This window comes from Lutra lutra, chromosome 1 (assembly GCF_902655055.1).
Source record: "Lutra lutra chromosome 1, mLutLut1.2, whole genome shotgun sequence".
NCBI lineage: Eukaryota > Metazoa > Chordata > Mammalia > Carnivora > Mustelidae > Lutra > Lutra lutra.
The window spans coordinates 170746513-170759460 of NC_062278.1; the positions used below are offsets into that span (position 1 = coordinate 170746513).

At 52.2% G+C, this 12948-nt stretch overlaps 1 protein-coding gene across 12 annotated transcripts in view; it reads left to right on the forward strand.

The window, feature by feature from the left end:
• The window catches only part of ATP2B2 (ATPase plasma membrane Ca2+ transporting 2), a 367245-nt gene extending 354900 nt beyond the window's left edge, over window positions 1-12345 (forward strand). For 7 of the 12 annotated variants that reach the window (XM_047744719.1, XM_047744729.1, XM_047744703.1 and 4 more), the window contains 2 exons: window positions 785-967; window positions 9123-12345. In XM_047744719.1, coding sequence (XP_047600675.1) covers window positions 785-967; window positions 9123-9434 — 495 coding nt within the window. In that variant the 3' untranslated portion in view covers window positions 9435-12345. Of the gene's footprint in view, window positions 1-784; window positions 968-2170; window positions 2347-6198; window positions 6254-9122 lie in introns of all 12 variants that reach the window. The other 5 variants (XM_047744752.1, XM_047744774.1, XM_047744784.1 and 2 more) reach the window with 3 other exon arrangements.
• Window positions 12346-12948: the final 603 nt, after the last annotated feature.

Consider the following 12948-nt stretch of genomic DNA (forward strand, 5'->3'; position numbering starts at 1 on the left):
GCTCTTGGCATCCGGGACAGCAGACTCCTAATGCCCGAGGATGATGCCAGGGGGCAATGATGAAACCTCCAGGGAACCCATGAGTCTGTATGCAGGCCAGCCCTCATCTGTCCCTACAGGATATGAAAGGAGCCTCTGATCTCTGCCACCTCAACCTCCCCATAGGACCTCGCTTTCACACCTCCGCCCCATGGACAAGCCCTTTGGAGGGCAATTAAGGATAAAAGCATATCCCCTACTCATACTTCCTCCCATTTCTGGGAGGGCAACCATTCCCCGAGTCCCAGGACTGGCTGCCCCCATGGTACCCAGGCCCTGCACCTCTGTTGCCCATACTCAGGTATCACAGGACCCAGTGATCGGCAGGAAGGAGCCCAGGGACCTGAGGGCCAGCTGTGGGCCAGGTTCATGCGCAGCAACTTAGACACACCATCTTGCTTAATCCTCAAACTCTGAGAATCACCCCCAGCTTTACAGATGGGAAAACCAGAGCTCAGAGAAGTTAAATGACTTACCCAAGGTCACATGACCTAGAAGGTCTGGGGTATTCAAGGTCACACCTGTCCAGCTCCTAAAGGCCAAGATTTTCCACTGTGCCCCCAAACCCTGGATGACTGAGTGAATTACAAAGCAAATCAATAAGAATTATAAAAGATGGAATTGAGAAACAGGTAGGATGAGTTAAGGCGCGAGCCGAGCATAACTAAGTGGGGAGGGGTGGCAGGTTGGGGAGGAGGCCACCTGAGGGACAGCCCCCATCACCCTGACGCTGGACCCCCTGCAGGTCATCGCTACCATCCCGACCAGCAGGCTCAAGTTCCTAAAGGAGGCGGGCAGGCTCACGCAGAAGGAGGAGATCCCAGAGGAGGAGCTCAATGAGGATGTGGAGGAGATAGACCACGCTGAGAGGGAGCTGCGGCGAGGCCAGATCCTGTGGTTCCGAGGCCTTAATCGGATCCAGACCCAGGTACAGGAGGCTCCTGGGGCTGGGTCACACCTAACCAGGGTGGGCGGGGGATGGAAGTGGGCGTGCTCCGTGCCACCCCACAGGCCTGCAGAGACGGAGCTCCGGCTCTGCTCTCTCACTTCGCCAGCCTTCGGTACACCCTTGCTCCCCACATGCACGCTCCCGTGACTGCTAAAGAAGCTGCAGCCTCCTCAGGAAACTTCCATCTCACCCCCCAGACCAGCGAGGCCTCAGCCCAGGGGTCACACCTGCCATGGGTTTCCGGGGGAATGCCCCTCAGTGGGGAGGGGGCCTGAGTGCTGAGGTGAGTGTGGGGCTCCGGTCAGGGGTGTGGGGCAGCCACCAGGAGGGGTGGTGCAGGGCTGGACACGAGTCGGTGTGAGGCCAAGGCCAACCCCAGAGTCTCCCGGGCCCGGGCATCAGCCTGCGAGATCCGGGCATCTCTGCACATGTGGACATATTCCCCACCAGGGCCTTCAGACACTGCCCTCCAAGCCTCCGCCACAGTGTCACAGCCACTCTGGGTTTTCCCCATGCCTACAAAGACACGTACGTGCGCAGCAAGGGCACACATGCCAAGCACATGTGGGATGGGTTTCTCCCAGCCCCCACACACACAGGCCACACACTGTCACATAGCCCTCTGCCCAGGCTGGAGTTCTAATCCAGGTTGTGTGTTCACAGCCCTGTGGGATGAGGAACACAGGGGACTAGGAAAGTAAGAGAGGGTGGGCCTCTTGCCCAGACCACACCTAGGTAACCAAGAGTAGATCGCCTGGGCTGCTTCACGCCCACAGGGCGCTCCTGAACATTTCCTCATTGGCATTCACAGCGCCCCCCTCCCCGGTTTTAGGGGTGACCGAGGTTCAGGAGACAGCCCTCTCGGAGAGCTGGGGTGGGGGGGCAGGGGAGGTGTCCCAACCAGAGCCTCCCGACACAGCCAGGCTTCTCCTCCTGCAATGAAAACCCCAGTGCGCAGCCCTCGTGGCCAGCCCTCCCCGGCACTCTGGGGCCTACAGAGGGGCCTGGCGCCGAGCAGATGTCTTTCAGAGCCTTTGAGTGTGTCTGGTAGTCTTTGTTTGATTTAAGTCACATTGTCGTTGTCACCGTGGCTGCGGCTGTGCTCGTGCCGTTGCGCCTGTCAATCGTGTAGCTGTGTGTCCGTTCTTCTCGCAACTTGTCTCGTTCTCTCCTCCGTTGCAGATTGAAGTAGTCAATACTTTCAAGAGCGGGGCCTCCTTTCAGGGGGCCCTGCGGAGACAGTCCTCCGTCACCAGCCAGAGCCAGGACGTAGCCAATCTCTCTAGCCCTAGTCGCGTGTCGTTGTCCAATGCTCTTTCCTCTCCGACCAGCCTTCCTCCTGCTGCAGCTGGGCGTGAGTGTGAATCCTTACTGCCTCGGGCACCACCGACGCCAGTGCTGGGCGGGCAGGGGCCGGGGCACCAAGGACATGGGGGGCAGTCGGTCATGGCGAGGCCCAGGGGGCTGAGGGGACACCATCATTGAGGAGGGTCCCTGTTGGTCAGGAGAGCATAGCCAGTCATGGGGTGGCCGTCCCTTGGTGGGCCAGGGTTGGCTGGGGTCAGGGTCAGGGGCTTAACCATTCAGTTAGGGGGTCGTGAAGGTCAAAAGTGGCCAAAAAGGTCTGGGTCAGTCAAGGATTGGCATCTGGTGGGGAGTTTACAGTGAGTGAGTTTACAGTTTACATGCTCTAGCCCACCAGAGGGTCACAGTGGTCAAGCGGAGGGCAGTCAGCCAGGACAGCAAGGAGTATGCCAATTGGTCTAGTGCCATACTCAGACAGGAAAAGCCTGGCCTACAAGGCCAAGGTCAGAATTGGCCAGGAGATCAGAGTCCCACAGTTAGTTAGGTGAAGGGTTACCATGGGTCAAGGCCATCAGGGATCCCAGTCCGTCACAGTGGGGTCCAGCCAAGTGAGGGGTCACTATTGATCAGAGGTCCCAATCAGGGAGGAGTCCCAGGCCACCAAGGAGTTCAGAGCCTGAAGGCCCCAGCCACGGTAGTTCAGAACCCTGTGCCTTCTTCCCTTATACATCCAATGGCATTAACTGCCTTACACACTACTACCCTGCCCACTGAAGGTCTGACCCCTTCCTAGAAAGGACGGGGTTTCTTACCCATTCAGCTTGACCTCAGGCAGAAAACAGTGAACAGGCTTCACTTCTTGGCTGGGTGTCAGCAATCCCTGGGGGATCTGGTCCAACCCATGGTTTCCTGCCCTTCCTCATCTGAGGGGTAGTGGGGACTCTGGCCCCCTCCATCTTCTCCCTCCTGCCAAGCTCACCTTCCCATGCCACCACTTCTGACCTGGATCTCTCATCTCTGGCCTATCTAGATCTTTCCGAACCCCTCCATAGCTTCTGGCCCCAGGGGGAATAAGAAGTCTCTATTTACCCCCTACCTTCCTTACCTTGTCTTCAGTCAGCCCCTCCCAAACAGCGGGGGAGCGCCTAGTCCTGGTCTTCTCAGATTGCCACAATGTATATGTCCCAGCCCTCAAGCTTTTGATGAGGAAGGAGTTCTGGGTTTCATCTCTCCATACTTTATACAGTGCCTGTACCCCTATCCAAACACAGTACACCCACTGCACACACCCCTCCCATTGAGCAGGAGAGGACCTGCATGCCAGGTGGGAACTGGGCCACCTGAGCCCTCTGACGGGAAACACGAGCCACAGAGAGCCTATTGCTGGTCTATGCTCATGTCCCGTGATTGTTCAGGGGGTGCAGCCCTGCCAGGTAGGCAGGGTAACAGGGACATGGCAGAAAAGGGAAGAAATGCCCTTCTGGGTTCATTCATAGCACAAACACCCAGGGATGGGGAGACCAGGCAACCCAAGGTGAAATGGAGATCTGTTTGAGCAGACAGGGTCCAGTCACTAGGAAGGCACTGCCAGGTTTTCTCAGGGCAGGAAACACTTTGGTCCCATCCTGCCCCTACCCCCTGCAGCAGAGAGGCTCACTGAGCTGACCTCCTCCTGCATCCACTTAGCCCTGGCTTTGCTCAGCACCACCAACTGTCTTGAAGTCCAAAGACCAAGTGTTCCAGTCTGGAGGTGCCTGGCTGGCTCAGCTGGTAGAGCACACAACACGATCCTGGTTTGAGTATAGAGATCACTTTAAAAAGGGGGGTGGTTCCAGGCTGGAGAGCCTCTGGGGAAAGAAACCGTTTCTTTGGGTTCCTGCCATCCCTCCTGGTGACTCCCACATCCCTCTGGCTGGATCTGACCTCTTTGAGGCACGGTGCTTCACACTGGCCACAGCCAGAGCCTGCCTGGCATTTCTGGGCATGCAGGCAGACTTTGGAAGTCTTCCCATGGCTTAGCCCCACACCTTAGTTCTCACAGCCTAGAGAAGGAGCTCGGTCACCTCAAACCTGGGCAACATCATTCTTACCTTTTCTTCTGTCCTTTATAAAACCATTCAATGAGGCCAGTCAAGTAACACCCAGTTCTCAACACTCCTTCTTCAGAGACTACATCCATATCTGCCCACCCTCCATTCTCTCTGAGGCCCCAAAGGGGCTGGCCAGGCATGACCCCCTCATCCAGCTGCCACCTTGCCTCCTTAAGTATCTTGTATTCCTACCCTCTACTGGAGAATCTAGACTGTAATTTGGGGTGTATTGTGGGAGCCTGACCATCCCCATAGCCAAGAGTACTGGTTCCAAAGGGGAATCCCCCCAAATAGCTTCAACACGCACATTTTGATCAAGACGGTCACAGTGTGAACTCTCAGTAAAAACTCCCAGTTCCTCCCTCACCTGAATATTTGCTATAACAGCAGCATCTCCTCTGTTCTCCAAGGATTCTGAAGGCCCTCTAGTTACCAGGCAGGGTCTCTTCAGGAGTCAAAGGCTTTTTTTCCCACAGGGAGGTGTGACACCAGTAGCCGGGAGTCAGAGAAGGGGTTCTGGATTGGGTGGGCTAGAGAGGTAGGCTGCCTCCCACCTCCTCTGAGCAGGCAGAGACTTCTTCCTAGGGATTCTCCAGCAGAGGAGGGTGGCCCTGTGCATGCTGAACCCAAAATACCTGGGATCTTATACCCTAGAAGGAATTAGACCACCGTCCCCTGGGTGGCCAAGAGTTGACCACCAAGGCCTGTGATGGGCCACTGTCTGCTTGGGGCGGACTTCTGACCCATGATCTTGGGGTGAGGAGCCCCCAACCATCCCTCCCCTGGTACCACTGTGAGGTGGAGGGCCCCAGGCGGACAGGTGCATGCCGTGATGTGACAGGCAGGTCAGACTTGCATCCAGAATGTTTGGGGGGGAACTCTGCTCCACACTCTTGCTTTCTTCTTCTGACGCAAACGTGAGTTTGTTTTATCCCCCCGAAACTTAAAGGCACACGCCTGAGGCCTTATACTTGAGCCCACTCAACATTTTCCAAAGTAGTTCCCCCATCCTTCACTTCGCATATGCCTCACCAGGGAAATAGAAGGGAGGATCTGCCAATACACCCATTTCACTGAGAAAGGCTCTGAGGCTCAGAGGACTGGACTGACTTGGCCACGATCACACAAGTGAGTGGCAAGGGGTCTGGCTCCAAGGTGCCTCATTTTCCCTAACGTCCCACACCACTTTCCAGACAAGCCTATAGCCCTGGAGCTTCCAGGGGTTGAATTTCCATTCCAGAACCAGTGCCCATGCCTACAGCCTCACAAAGTGGAAAGGGATCCATCCTCTGGGCTCTAGAAGGCCAAGAAAGCTGTTTCTCTGCTGGAGTCTCTGCCAGCCTGGCCCGGACTGGGGAGAAGGGCACCTTCCGGCTCTGTAACCCGAAGCCAAGCCCCCTGCCACTCCTGCTTATACCCCTCAAGCAACTAACGCCTCTCAAACCATTTTTGTATTTAGCAAGTTTGTAGCAGGCTGTGTTGGTCAGCAAAGGTCCTCCTCCTTCGAACCAACCAGGCCAAGCAAGCACCAGAGACTCCTAACTCAGAACCGGCCACTTCCTGGCCACTACCACCCAGGGGGCATCTCCGGCTGCCATGCCCCCTTTCCCCCTCCTGATTCCAAGACGGCTAGGGCAAGGAGTGCACATCTCTTAAGGGGAGAGATGAAGAAGGAAAGAAAAGAAAGCTGTGCCTCTCGTTAGTGTTTTGGTAACGAACTTAGTGCAATCTTGGGTTGGCGAGAAAATGGCTTGCTTCTGGGGTGGGGCCTAGACCTCTCCACTGTCTGAATATTCCATGTGTTTGTTTCCCTAGAGGGCTAGAGAACCCTGGAGACAGAGTTCAGCAAGAGAGAGTGAAATTAAAAGAGGTTGTGAGTCTTTAACCTTGAGCCTGAAATGAATGTGAATCAATCCCAGACTCTTGGCTTCCCTGAAGCCGGGTAAACATTCGAGTATGTCGAACCGTCCCAGCCTGTCCCAGCCTGTCCCAGCCCAGGGCCGGCGCATTCCCTCAGAGCCCTCCAAGAGGGGCGTGGGTCTCCTGCTCCCTTTGTGCTGATGAAACCACAATGTCGGAACTCCCACAGGCCGGGTCCTTTCCCCTCTCCCATCCCCCCATACCCAAGTGCAGCTTCTGCCCCCAAATCTCACTTTAGGGTAGGCAGGGATGGGAGGCGGAAGAGCTTTTTTTTCTTCCCGTATTTTTTTCATTTCAGCCTCGGAGAGAACCGAAGTGGACACTTGAGATGACCGTGGCGGGGTGTCCCGAAAAGTCTTGTCCCCACAGTCTTGTCCAGAGTAGTTCATTCTTTCTGTTGTCTCCATGCCAGGGGGAGGGCAAGGGGCCTGCATCTCATTGTGTGTCGTCCCCTCTGCATTTTCAGTCACATGATAGGGTCCCACCACCATCCCTCCTCCTCCTACCACCTTATTGCAATTCAGCCTCAGAACACACCGGACACTAGGCTGGACAGTTGCAGTGGCGATGCTTCCCATTTGACAGATAAGAAAGATGAGGCCCATGACACCTTTTTTGTTGGTTTCACTTAATCAAGGGTGTAATGGCCTGCTCATCAGGAGATCAGAATATTTAATCATCTCTACAGAGCCACGAACAGGGAATCCAGGAAGATCGAGACCTCCGAGCAGTCAAATGGCTATCACGGTAGTCTGCTGACTCTCGCTTGGCGCCTGATGCCTCTTATTTAAAGCATGATTCCAATGAGCAGGGTCCCCTGGAGTCCCCATCCCATAGCACATAAGAGGGAAAAGGGACAGAGGTGCTTTTGAGCAAACAAGGAAAAGTCAGAATGAGTAATGATGGCTGACAAAGAGAGAAACTATATATATATATATCTATATATATATATATATATATATATATATCTCAAAACTCTGGGGTCTTCCAGAAGACCAAAAGGATTACTGACCAACTTAAAGTTAAATTCTTCTCTGTGTACACTAAATCAAAAGGCACTCCTGTGCTGTAGAAACACTTCCCATGGAAAGAGTACAATAAGCCCCATGCCAGGACACTTAAAACCATCAGCCACAGCCATCTAGAAAATTCACTTCCATGGACAGGGCTTTCCCCACTGTGCCCCACCAACAAGATACCCCTAGGTTTAGCTGAGAGGTCCACAGATCCTGGTACCACAAGGGCCTCCCCACAAGAACCCCACTGGTTCTCTGCACCCCCCATCCCAACCCACCCCACCCCTGCCTCAGGCCTGTGGTGTGGAGGTTCCCACTGCTCTACAGGGAGGGCCGTGAGCACACCCTCCACTCCACAGCCAACTTGGCTGAGGCTCTGCTCCTTGGAGGCACTGATGCTGCCTCATATTCCCCCCGCCACCACCTCCACTCTGAGTTGGGGCTAGGAAGAGAGGAGGAAATACCTTTGTCCCAAATCCCATCTGCCTCTTGATGACTGGCATGGCTTCCCCCTCCCAGGAGTCTGGAGAAAGGGACCCCTCTCTCCAACACGAGGGTCCTGTTCCTCTGCACCCCGTGAGGCAGGGCAGAGGACAACCAGTGAGGCAGCGTGTCTTGCCCGTGGTTAAAGCATCAAAAGTGGCAGAGCCAGGACTCAGACTCAGGTCTCCCTATGAGTCCAGTGCTCTTTCCGCTAGTCTGGAAGACCTGATGTCCAACCTCCTTTCACTCTTCAGAAAACCATGGGTTCAAACTAAGACATAGAAAATGAAAGAATGTACTTTTTTGTGCCTCGGGTCCACAGCCTCTAGAATCCCACCCAGGGCTGGGATTGGCCATCTGATTCTGGCCTCCTTTGGGGGGGGGGGTTGTGTTTTCAAAGCACAAACAAAGAAATAAAATGCTTCAGGAAATAAGAGACCCCCAAAGTCAACTCCAATGACTGGCCAGGGCTTTGAGTCTATACTCGAGTGTTTACCTCCCAAATGCATGAAGGAAAGAAACGTTGGGTACAAAGACCTCCGTTCACATTGTCCAGGCTTCCAAGTGTAGCTGTGTGTCTGTCTGTGTGTGCCGTGTGGTTCCCGATCCCTCACCGTGGCATGCTCCCGCCCCTGAATGTCATCAGTCTGCCGGCTCCTCCGTGCTTTCTGGCTGCCTCTGCTCTGCACCCCAGAAAGCCCTGAGTTGGCTTTGGTTTGCTTTGCTGCCTTCGGTTTGATGTTCCTGTTCTCTGGCCCTCGTGTATCTTCTCCCATCCCAGTTCATCCCGCTGTCTCTCCTTTCCATTCCTCTTCTGTTCGTGACATGTTATCTGTTCCATGTTGTATGGTTTCTTAACTGCGTGTGGTTTTCTTAAGATTAATGTTCTAAAACGAGCTTCTCCTCCTTCCTCCTTTATTCCCACCTGGTCCTGATCCCCTTCTGCATGGTTGAACTTCTGCTTTAAAGTTAACAAGGCTCAGTCTCTCACTAGGTCTGGGTGCCCGCCGGAGTGGACTATGCTTCCTCTAACCACTGTTTCCACTATCTCTGTGATGGGGCTTGATTCCTCCTGTCCTAATATTGTAGTTCTGACCAAAACCAAAGCAGTTTTTAAAACCTCATGGATGCATATAACCTGAGCCCCCTCTCCCATTCTTCCCCCTCCTGCCCCTGCTCATAACACCCAGCGACTGTGGATTCCAGCCGCCTGTTGTGCCCTAACCCCTCCCCATAACCCCTCCTCTGACACCCCCTCCCAGCTTGGCTGCTGCCCCTCACTCCAGGACAGTGCTTCTCACCCCTGTGCTTCCCTTGCAGATTCGCGTCGTGAAGGCGTTCCGTAGCTCTCTCTATGAAGGTCTAGAAAAGCCTGAGTCTCGAACCTCCATCCATAATTTCATGGCTCACCCCGAATTCCGGATCGAAGATTCACAACCCCACATCCCCCTCATTGATGACACCGACCTGGAAGAAGATGCCGCACTCAAGCAGAACTCAAGCCCGCCGTCATCGCTCAACAAGAACAACAGCGCCATCGACAGCGGGATCAACCTGACGACCGACACAAGCAAATCAGCTACCTCTTCAAGTCCAGGGAGCCCCATCCACAGCCTGGAGACGTCGCTTTAGCTGAGGACCCCGCTGCCACCGACCCACCCCTCCCCGGGCCCCATCCATCCAGGCACCCAGCTCACCCAAACAGCAACGAGCAACAACAGGAAACCAAATACTGGCGAGAAAACCAACATTTCCACCCAACAGACCCTTTTTCTGGCTGCGATGCTGTTTGAACTCTTTTTCACTTTGAGGCAAGGGGCGGGATCTGCTCGGGGAGGGGGGCTTATGGAAGTGAGCGATTTTCTGAGAACCAGCCCTTCCCGGCTCCCACCCAGACACGGACCAGCCATGCACCCGCCAGGCCACCATGTCCCCTGCATGAATGTACTGGACACTTCCAGTCCTCCCCTTGTTTGGTTTTGGGGGGGTCGGGGAGGGTTTTTTGTTTGTTTTCTTAGGCGGGAACTGCAAACAGACTCTTTTCTGAGACTATTTATCCAATCCACTGGTCTGTGAGTTTTTGAAATGCTTGTGCAGCATGGTCTCAGTTGTATAGGTTAATTTAACAACTTTTTGAAACTGCAGAGCTTAACTCGCCTAGTAAATTTGCACCAACCGAACCGAAGAACTTCATAGACACTCACAAGGTTATATCCATTTCTTTGTATCTATATCAACGTATACTTTTCCAAGACTGTATACGTCCATATAGATATGTGTGTATATATATGTGTGTGTATATATATATACACACATACACACACACACACACACACACACACACGGATATATAAAGTTTTTTTGCCGGCATGTTGCCTTGTTTCCGCTTAAATTGCTCTATTTTAACTTATTTATGTCCTAAAACAAGAATGTAATTTGTTTACAATCCTGTAGATAATGTCCTTGGCTATTTGTATGGTTTAAGAACACTGGTGGCTGAGATGCTATAGAAAACAGCTCAGCCCAACAGACATTTCCCTGGATTGCAAACTCGATGTTTTCCAATAGCCATGCTCTGATTTTTGCCTGCTGTTTCCGTTCAATCATGTCACTACCGCGGGAGGCTCAGGCAGAAGCCAAATGCGACCGAAGAGGAGTCTCCATCTGGAAGGGGGTTAACACAGTGCTCCGTGCTCCGTAGACACAGGGAGAGGAGGAGAGAAGGCTTCCTAGGTTCGCAGCACTAACGACGGGCCCGGCCCGAGGATGACAAGGTCCACCCAGCTCTGGTCGAAGACTTTTCTCTCGATGAAACTCACTTGAGTTTACTAAGAGCATTTCAAAAGGAGGTTCTCTTTGGCACTGTCTGGACAAGGTTGAGGTAGTGTTGCAATATTATAAATGCTACTGTGTTGATTTTTTTTTTAAGTAATTTAGAGGTTTATTTACTTATAAATTGCAGCATATGAGCTGTTGGCATACTGGATGAGGATCATGATGGCTTGCTGCTTTTATTTTTATTTTTGAAGAAGAATAGCCTTTTTCTCTGCACTATTTAGATCCGAACGAACCTTATGATGTGTATATTGAGATGTATTCAGTGTGATTTTTAAACCAAATTGTCTTCCTGTAGTCGCAATATATACTGTAGCCTTTTGACAGCAAGTCTTGCTTTCCCAGACAGAAAGCCATTCTGAAACCCTACAGTATCACAGGTGAGAAAAGGTGGTTATTTTTCCCCCAAGACAATAACAGCACTAGTAATCCCACTTAATGAAAGCTTATTTAATTGTACGTCAGCCTCTTAACTGCTAAGCACTTTGTGGGTATCAGCTTTTTTCATAAAAGAACTTTTGTATTTAATACAAAGTTTGCTTTGAGACTTTTCAGCATACGATCTTTTTCCATAAACTTGTACAGTGCAAAAGACATTTTGAATACCATGATCGATGACGTCCCATGCTTCGAGGAAAACCAAACACTTTCCACCTTGCTTGCGAAATTCATTCCTCATACTGACCCCTTCCCACAGTTGCTCTGTGTCAGCTCGGCCCTTCCCTTCTCCAGGCCCAGAGAATTCTTCCACAAACAAGATGAGAGCCACTCGGGAAAAGAGCCATAGTCAGCTGGGAGGGCCTACGGCTGGGTGGCTGTTGAAGGAACCTGAGGCTTTGGGATCCCAAGTCAGCCCATCCCACCTGGCAAAACCATCCCGGAAGGAGGACTTTCTGTGTGTGAGAGCATCACCTGAATGTCGTGAGGGAATCTCTCTGAATGTACCTAGCAGAGAAAACTGCATCCCCAAGGGGGTGACCAGCCCTCAGATGTGCTTATTGGATTCCAATACAAACATCGCCAAAAGCCAGCCTGCTGTTCTCCTGCCGAGAAAGTGAAGACCTCCACATGTGACAAAACCTGGAGCAGCTTTGGAACATGGTGTTTTTTTGTAGTTTCCTTTCTCAAGGTTTTCCATCACCCCACTTCTTCTTGGTTCCAATCCTGTGTCCATGACCTCATTCCCCTATAGCAGGAAAGCCGCATTTGCCCCCCATGGTCCCTGTTCATTTGGAGCCGGGACACTGGGAAGACAGGAGGGCTTTCTCTGAGCAGAGCCTAGCTTGGGGAACAGGGAGCCGTGGAAGTGACCGAGGACACCCGACATCAGTGTTGGTCTTTTCTTGTCAGGGATGATGGATGCGCACACACACACACGCACACACACAGAGGAAATGATTGGTTTGTCAAAACTCACTGTAGTACATAAAGCTTGCACTCTGCGTCCTATATCTAGCAGCATGGGGTACGTTTGGCAGTTCACCCCATTAGGGGGTCAATAATTTATGACCATTCATCTGTTTTTATGAATTTTTTTATCTAGACAATAATTGTAAATAAAGAACTCACCGTCTCTGTTCATTTAATACTATGCAATGGTTATGCTTTCAATTGCTGACTCTTCTTACTCCCGCAGTGTGGTTCTGAAATGTCTGTGGTTTAAAAAAAAAAAAAAAAAGGCAAAAAACTAAGATCAAACAGAACACAGTAAATATATACTCTGTAATGTACATTTTTTTTTTTCCAGTTTGGGACTGCACCATCCACTTAGCTGCTTCTCTGTCCTCTGGACAAGGGCTCCAGGAGAAGATAGCCGATTCCTTCTTAGGTCTAAGCTCAGCAAATTTGTCTCCCCTCAACAGATGAGAGAAGAGCAGGGAGCCCATTCAGTGACCCTTGGGGCTGGAGAATCACCCACCTTTGGAGGTGGGCGGGGAGGAATGTTTCCTCCCTGCGACTCGGGCCAGAGCTTTGCCTAACTCTGAAGCAGCCTCCAGTGCTCCCACCAACCCCTCACCATGGCCCCTTGCCCCTTGTCCCCACCAGAACACAGAGTAGACAAGAGAGAGGGTGTCCTGCTTTTGAGACCAGACCAGTGTTAATGATGGTACTGGGCCAAGGATTCTGGACCCGTCTCAGCCTGGGTAGCCTACTTACTGAATAGCTGCTCTTTTCCCAATCATGCCGAAATGCCACCTGTACCACATACTGATAACTTGTATAGATTTGGGTCTATTTCTGGAATTTCTCTTCTGTTCCCTTATCTGAGTGGCTCATCGGGCACCAGCCATACAGTTCTAATTACTGTTGC